This window comes from Pieris napi, chromosome 7 (assembly GCF_905475465.1).
Source record: "Pieris napi chromosome 7, ilPieNapi1.2, whole genome shotgun sequence".
NCBI lineage: Eukaryota > Metazoa > Arthropoda > Insecta > Lepidoptera > Pieridae > Pieris > Pieris napi.
The window spans coordinates 1389077-1397651 of NC_062240.1; the positions used below are offsets into that span (position 1 = coordinate 1389077).

At 31.1% G+C, this 8575-nt stretch overlaps 1 protein-coding gene across 3 annotated transcripts; it reads right to left on the reverse strand.

Annotated features, from left to right (window-relative positions):
- Positions 1-40: 40 nt before the first annotated feature.
- Positions 41-8003, reverse strand: LOC125050895 (probable methyltransferase TARBP1). 3 transcript variants are annotated; one of them, XM_047650962.1, is made up of 8 exons: positions 7530-7550; positions 5122-6115; positions 4627-4680; positions 3967-4291; positions 2993-3562; positions 1416-1567; positions 468-641; positions 41-321 (listed from the first exon to the last, which is right to left on the reverse strand). In XM_047650962.1, the coding sequence occupies exons 2-8, from the start codon at positions 6069-6071 to the stop codon at positions 177-179; spliced, it is 2370 nt and encodes a 789-aa protein (XP_047506918.1). In that variant the 5' UTR covers positions 6072-6115; positions 7530-7550; the 3' UTR covers positions 41-176. The 3 variants fall into 3 exon arrangements, with proteins under 3 accessions (XP_047506918.1, XP_047506917.1, XP_047506919.1); XM_047650961.1 differs by having other exon boundaries at positions 5122-8003; XM_047650963.1 differs by lacking the exon at positions 5122-6115 and having other exon boundaries at positions 7530-7643.
- Positions 8004-8575: the final 572 nt, after the last annotated feature.

The following is an 8575-nucleotide window of genomic DNA, read 5'->3' on the forward strand; positions in this document are numbered from 1 at the left end:
CACTATGTAGACAAACTTACGGTTGAAATAAAAAACCTCAAATATAGTATTTTTTTAATTAAAACCAAAACATTAATAATAAATAACAAAACGTTAAAATAATATATATTTTAAGAAACAAGTCTTGCAATAATAACAACTGTAATTAGAAGAAAATCCAGCTTTTATATAAAACATTACATATGCTGTCTTGAATATTCCCAAATAAATATAGCAGCGGTGACATGCACATTAAGTGACCGTAGAACGCCGCGCTGAGGTACTTCTACACATACATCCATATGAGGTAATAAGTCACATGGTATACCTGACTTTTCGTTACTGAAAGTAAATATATGATTAATTAAATAAGACACTTGTGGGTCCTTCTTGTCCAGGAATTTAAGATTATTTTTTAACAATTATTTAGTTATATTTTTTAATGTTTAAAAAAAACCGACTAAAAAAATATTTTACAAAATACATACCCTAATAAAAGTAGGGTTTTCTTGGGAAACTTGAATCCCTGCAGACTTGTGCTATTGGATGTTTGTTCTGCGGCGACTATTGCGTATCCTTCGGACTTTTTCAAAGCCAGATAATCTTTTAGAGGTTGCCCAGGTCGCACTTCTATCACGTTGACCCATCTCTCAGCTGATACACTGTAAATTAATGTCCATTTCTAGAAGCATCCATGAATTACGATTTATTAATTCACTTCAGTCACTTCACTTGCAGTAAGTACCTTTAGTTATAAGTACGTCAAATAGAAAGAGACAACTCCTAGTGTGGAGGCTAGTGCTATATGTTATTTTATTCTACATATTTTTGAATATGGGTAATTAAGTTTTTTTTTTCTGACGCAAACCTTACCGCCCATGGACACATAATGGCAGATGGCTCGCGAGTGCGGTGTCGGCCTTTTAACAATAAAACCCTCTTTTTATTAAACTCTGTTAATTGTAGTCGTGAAAAAGGCCGGCAATGCTACTTGCCCATGGGCTATAGGAACAGTGCCCATGGGCTGCGACGACTGCCCTTTTTGGGCTTCCCGAAGCCACGTTTGCCCCCTATTCTATAAAAAAATCTAACATTTAAGTATGCTAAGGCTTGCGAACAATAAAATTGATCGAGCAATGATCATTTTTAATTGATATACAAACTAGCAGACTTTTCTTAATGTTTTATAATCGCCGTTGTAAAGTTAAAGACTTTTAAAACCTTTTTAGGTCTGGGCCTAAGATTTCTGAGTTTCATGATCATTTGTCAATCTAATAGGCAAGTAGGTGATCAGCCTCCTGTGCCTAACACAGGCAAGCCGGTTTCCTTCATCTTTCGAGCGAATGTTATGCGCACATAGAGTGAATTGGTTCACAGCTGAGGATCGAACCCACTAGGCCAACACTGCACAAAATAATTAACAACCATTTTAATACCTGAGTCCCTGAAACTGTTTGTCCTGTAAATGTCTCAGGCTGTCAATGACGTACGTGTTCACGGCGAAGATTTCGCTCGTTCGTGCCATACCGCCCAAATTTGGTAACTTATCAATCAATGATGCCACTACTAACAATTCAGTTTTGTTTATCTGTAACATGTATTTATCGTTAAATTCATACCATTATATAATATTTAAAAGTCGTTATTGAATCTACTTTTAAAACCTTTTTAGGTCTGGTCTACTACTACCATAAGATTTTTATACCATATTCTTGCAAATAAATGATGATTATTATTATTATTATTACTTCTTTTGGCGCGTTAGGGAAAAATTATAAGAGTAAATTATTACAATGCGCGCGCACAGTCACAAAAAACCGACACCCTAAACTTAGAGAACTCGGAGAAACTGATCGTGGTTAGTAACGCAGAAGGCAAAAGATCACAGTGGCCGTTCACCAATCAGATGGACCGATCCAGTGAAAGACTCATCGTTCTCAAAAGTGTAAACTGTCATAAGACACGCGCTGGACCGAAACCGGTGGAAAAAGATGGTTCTCCCCAGACGCTTTCTTGCTGACATGAGCTGCCGATTAAAAAGAAAGATCATCTAAAGTCTAAATAATCTGATAATAGGCTGTACCTAAAAATAAATAGGGATATTGTCGTCGGTCACACCGTAAGGACTGACTTCGCCAGACGCAATATACAAGCAGACTTTATATATAATAAATTAAATAGGCTGCTTAATATCTACCCGCTCACCGTCTTCAATGTAAAGATACGACTTAAAGACTGGCTTATGAGCATACCTTGCGCAGTGTTAGAGATGCTTTTGAGACCTAGTATGTAGTTACACACTTTTTTCATTCACTCACTGACTCACTCACTCTCTTACACATTTGCACCCACACACTTACTCATGCACTCAGGCGTGTTGATAACAGTTGAAAAGTTAATAAAATTAAAGACGTAATTAGATTATATATAAATATATTTTAAGGAATTTAAATTTTAGTTTGTTATGGAAGAGATGGGAACCCTGACACAGATATTTCTTACTTAAAAGGGTTCCCAAATCTTACACATTGTAATGCATAGGTACTTAAAATTAATAAAGACATTTTTATTATATTACTAGCTGGCCTGGCGAACATCGTACCGCCTAACAGTTGATTCTTTATTTTTTTTAATTACTTATTCTGCTATCCGGGACACCGGTCTAGCTAGTAAGATAAAAAAAGAAAGTTGATAAGACAACAAATACATTATGTCAAAAAATAAAAATTTACCTTCCCGGAACCCCTCTACTAATTTGAACTTTATGATATAGTATTAAAGTTCAAATTGACTTTTAAGTATTATTACGAATATTTTGTATGGGAATATAGAAAAGTGTTGTTTTTAGACTTTTTAACTCATTTTTTTTTAATTTTTCTCTCCGTAAGAACCATCCTCGTACTTCAAGGAATATTATAAAAAAAAATCCGACAAATCGGTCAAGCCGTTTTCATGTTATGTCGTGACAACGGAAAACTGGTTTCATTTTTATATATATAGATTAATCACTTACCGGAGTATCCACATCAACACCAAAATCACACATATTCTTCCACGGTATATATTTCTTTTGTATTAGACTCGTTGCGTTCACCTCCACGTCCTTCACCTCCGTCGTGATTGTATTGAACTTTTTTAGTTCACTCACACCCAAAACTGGCGCTGCGTAATTTTCATCAATCTTTTCGTTCACTCTTTCATTATGAGCGCTATAGTAGATTGCACAGGGTGTCAAATCTTTAATTATATCGAATTCGTGGACAAAGTAATCGTGCGTGAGTCTTTCCAGACTCTTTTCTTTTAACTTCGACGCTTCAGCCAACGTCTTGTTTACTACAATTATTGCTTGTTCGTAGCCTGCGATTTTGAATGATGTAAGATCTATTTTCGATAAAAGGTATTGGGCGTGCAAACGTATGCTGTATGTTGGTCCCATAGTATTTTCTAATAGATAATCTAGTACTAATTTAAGTTCTTCGTTGCTTTTTGATGTCTTTATATACCAGTACAGAATCATAAATTGTGATGTTATGGGTACTGAATTTGTTTGTAAAAGTTGTATAGTGTTCGCTACGTTGATTTCCTAAAAAATAATGCGAGCATACATAATTGTAACATTAAATTTTTTTTTAAATATATCCTCATTTTATTACATATACACTTGAAAACATAATCATCCAGAACCAGCGCGTAAGTCTTTAAACTAAAATTATTATACTTTCCGCGGAATGGAATTTAAGATCATGTTAAGAATTAGTAATGTGTCTTAGTACAAGCACGGTTCAGAAAATCGTCTGCTTTAATATTAAATCATTCGTGAATTTCGTAAACAGTTAAAAAAAAAAGTATAATTATGGAATTCACAATTAAGTTGGTTATGGAAGATGGGAACTTAAAAGGATTCCCAAATGTTACACATTATAATGCATTCTTTATAATGATTAAGACATTTCTCATATTTTCTATTCTTATATTGATAATAAATACCTTATAAAAAATACCAAGAGCTATACACCACTCTAAATACAAACGTGTTGAAGCTTGATGAGGTATTCGGCCCAAGAACTCAACACACCATTGAAAAATATCTATATCCTTATTATTCCTAAGAATAAATAGTAAATGTTGTAAACCCGCGTGCAATATTCTATGTAAAGTTGAATTTCTATGATATCTCTGTTTATTTTTAAAAAGTTCGTCAATTTTTTTCATAATAATACGCGAAATTATGTTTAAAGTTTCCTTATTTTGTATCTTTCCCAGCACCTCAAGTGTTTTGTATTCAATATGAAATGTTGTGAACACGCCATCTCTGAAAACGAAATATGTATAATGCGCTTGTTGTTCCCGTAATCGATTTAGAAATCTATATATTTCCTTATATATAGAAATCTAGTCTCAATGTAAGAGCCAAGAAATGAAAAATCAGGGTTGGAAGCAATTACATTATGGCAAAGATATTACAAGACCAATAAACAGTATTATTTCATTGCCTTCAAGTTATTACATTTCTATTATTTTGTATTAACATGAGCGAATACTATGTATCATTCTTGTTTTAAATACTGTAGAATATATAATGTGGATACCCAATAGATTCTCAGAAATTGAAACATACTAATAAATAAAGAGTACAAACAAACTCACTTTGGTCTTAAGTTATATTCCTTTGAAATTTCAACTAGGAGGTTATCTGTAATTCTGAAACAAAAGGATGTCTTTTGTACAAAAAGGAAAATCTGACAACACTATTAAACAAAAACGTGTGTGTACTTATTTATGTACACGCGTTAGAAGTTATACTTCTTTGGCGTAACAAGATAAAAATCTTTTCAATAATTGTTTTCTACGTTTGTAGAAAAAACAACACTAACAGTAGAAAATACTAAAATGTTAACTATAGCTAACTTCAGGGTGTCGGTTTATTGTGATGGTGTGCGCGCGCATCGTAAAAATTTACTCTCTTCATTTTTCTTTAACGCGCCAAAAGAAGTATAACTTCAAATACCAAAAAGTCAAAAAGAGACTGTGATTCTAATGACACCTCTCATAGCCACTCACAGCGCAGAATTATTAACGAAATAGTACCTACATAAAAACCATTTAATTCAAATTCGGCGCAATAATGTTTATATGTATTACCTAATATCTCTTCTAGGAACTGCAACAGCTAGCAATATATCGCCAAATATATAAACCATGTGACCATATGCGAACACATAATCCTTCTCAAGTGCTTCTACTAAATAATATAAAGGCATATTTTTGACCATTGCATATTCAATAATTTTATTACAATATGCAATTACTTCGTTATTATATGCTGGTTGCTTTAGTAGTACCTCATTTGTTATTAACTGAACAAAACCTTCAATACAATTTGAATATTCCTTATTTGTTTTTATTGCTTCAATTTCATTCCATAGTTTTCTTAAAAATTGTGTAAGTTCAAAGTGTTTGCACTCTAATATTTCCTCAATTTTTAGATTCATTATATTTAATATCCATCTAATAGAGTCACAATCACCAGATTCTAAAGCATTATTCATAAAATCAATAATATCAGTAACATTTTCTATTGTATAATACTTCACTATAATATATATAACTTCAGTTGCTTTAGAATTATAAAGATTTCTTAATTTCCCATTTCCCACATTAGTGTTCAACTTATTAACATTAGTTAAAATTCTTATTGTATCAGATGCAGAAATTTGTAATTCATATTTTTGACTGGACTGAAATATTATATTTAGTAAATAGACACTTGTAATATTTCTTCTAATATCAGTACCATCTTTAAGTATTGTAATTGCGTTTTCATATATATTGTTGTGTGTTTGTTGGCAGTGTAAATTGTATAAGTCTTGATAATTATCCAGCATCAACAAAATATCTTCAGGCTCGTTATTTGTTTCACTTAGAGAAACATTAACAAACTCAATAAGCATTTCACTATTATCAATGAGAAGGCTTTTAATACGTGGAATAGAAAATGAACCTTCATTCACTTTTCTCAACAAAACCATCAAAAATATTGCATCTGCTGTGCATTCAGACTTATGGTGACCATTTTTAATATTCAAAAGCATTTCATTAAGGATTTTTAAAAACTTATTTAAATCTGCTACATGTCCTATTAAATATAAAAGAATAAAATCTATATTAAAATATGATTGTTTTAATTCTTTAAAAAATATGTTCAAATCTGTAATGCTTAATTTATCTTTGATGAGACTGTATAGAGCATTATCTTGTTTATTAAATCTAAGTCCATCTTTTCTAATGTCTGATATATCCCCACAGCTTTCAAAATTACATAGATGTGGATTAATAAGATTGAACAAATGTAAAATATTTTTCCAATGTAGATCTTTACAGCAATTTCCAACAACAGAAGATAAATTTTTATAGAATGCTTTTCTTATTACCACATTATTGCAGGGCACTTTTAATAAATCATACATAAATTTATAAAACTCATTGCTATCTATTTGCATTCCCACATCTTGCTTTTTTGCCAAGATACTGCTCAAATGGTAGAGTGGTATTGGTGACCATTTTATACAAGGAATATTTTTTAAAACAATTATAAAAAAAATACTATTTGTCATCTGCCCTTCAAACTTCTGTTTAATAGAAGCACCAATTTCTTCATGGTCAAAAATATTCATGTCATTAAATGATTCCAACAAAATTATTGCTTCAGAGTCATCCGTTACACTATTTTCTAGTCTATGTAAAATACATGTTGTTTTAACTTCCAAATTGTCATGTTGTAAACCTATATTAAAAGCACAATTGACCCAACATTTTTCAAGACCTTTTAATAAAGAAAACAAGTGCAGTGATGGTAGCACTATGTTACTCTGCTTCTCTTCTAAACTGTCAATTAAAATAAAGAAGTTTTCCCAATCATCTTTTAATTGTTCTTTCTTTTCAGATACCCATTCTAATGAAACACTTGGTGACATAATTTTAATGTTCTTATTGGTTGCTAATAAGCAGTCTACAGCTCTTTTAAGAAGGTAAATGGCTAGTTTTCTATGTGTTGAAAGTTTGGAACTTAAACCACGAAGATTAATTTCCCAAAATTCATTTTGAGAAATAATATTAGATTCAAGAAATATAACTCCACACTCATTTGGCAAAGGTAGATAGAAATCTGCTAAAGCACATAGAATATTTAGTGATATAAGACAATCGCTAGTTATTTTTTTAGTACAACTCCATACTCTATCCAATATATTATAGCCCAAGACTCCATCAAAGAGTCTCTTTACTGTTTTAGTAAGAAAATGCTTTTTTAGAGGTTCATTTTGACTTACAACTATGTTTTCTAAGGGCACATCTAAAAATGGCAAAGACAGTTTCTTGCCCATTCTTGCAACAGCTTCAAGAACACTATCACACAACTTTAAGGTTGTTAACAAATGTGTATCTTCACAGTGTATGTTTTGTTTTTCAAAAGATATACTTAATAGTTGTTGCAATAAATGTTCAGATTTAAATACAATTGTACTTGGACTTAAACAGAGGACTACACTTACGATTTCACAAATGATATCAACATGTTTTTCATCTACTTGTTCTATTAATTTTCCGATAAATTGAAATTCTGCATCGTTGTCGCATTCTTCAGCTTCTTTAATGTTTAATAGAAGTTTATAATTTAGCATGTGCATCACATTAGATAAATGTTGATATGTGAAACTCTTTCGACTCATAACAGATTCGAGGCGAGAGTTTATCAGTTCTTCGTCCAAATCTAATATATCCATAAAAGACAACAAATCTCTTTCCTTCATTTTTAATTGAAAATGAAAAAGGTCAATACTACAAAACTGTTCACTTTTATATTTATTACGCTATCAAGCAATTTTTATTGGAAATGTTAAAGTTATAGTTAGTTTGGCTTGATAAGTAAAACTACTTTAATCAATTTTAATTACTTTTGTTTTAATTGTATGTAATTTGGCTAGAAGCGCATTTTTGTAAAAAGTTTATAGCACGTTTAAAGTTTAAACAGTAAACACTTAAAATAATACCCATATTATATTAGTTTATTATCTATAGTATACAGACTCTACAGACAACAGTACAACGTATTTTTTTAAACTTGTTTAGGCAAAGGCAAAGGATGTGCGTTTTCCAATTACAGAGCATTATGCGACTCAGTGCCGCACAATGCCGCATAATGCTGAAGCTTCATTGGAACGTGAATTAGTTTTCAAATGCATCAGCAGAGTGCTCTAAGTCAGTGTTGAAAAAAAAATGTTCTGAATAGAGTTAGCAACCTCATTAATGTATAAATAATGTGGTTGACAATAATAATTGGTTGAAAACTTTTTACGCTTATTTTAATAATCAAATTATTTCATTAACATTTTTTTTACTGAAATAAGAGAAAACCTTTAAAGAATATAAGGTTTTAACACGCTAAATTAACAGTAAAGTATATAGTTTCATGTAAGAAGTTTACATCATTTACGTTTTGAGCATTTTTTTTTAAATAATTTCTAAAAAAATTATATACTTTTTCAAAACCATTGCAATGTTTACAAGAGTATAATCCTGTAAAATAAATTTGTTTACA

What these genes read in the sequence shown, in the direction of transcription:
- LOC125050895 (XM_047650961.1), bottom strand. Translation starts at nt 7,787, where the DNA reads ATGAAGGAAAGAGATTTGTTGTCTTTTATGGATATATTAGATTTGGAC. An exon ending in GTTCCTAGAAGAGATATTAG is followed by an intron (nt 4,681 to 5,121) that starts GTAATACATATA and finishes CTTTTGTTTCAG; the next exon opens with AATTACAGATAACCTCCTAG. An exon ending in GTGTTGATGTGGATACTCCG is followed by an intron (nt 1,568 to 2,992) that starts GTAAGTGATTAA and finishes TACATGTTACAG; the next exon opens with ATAAACAAAACTGAATTGTT.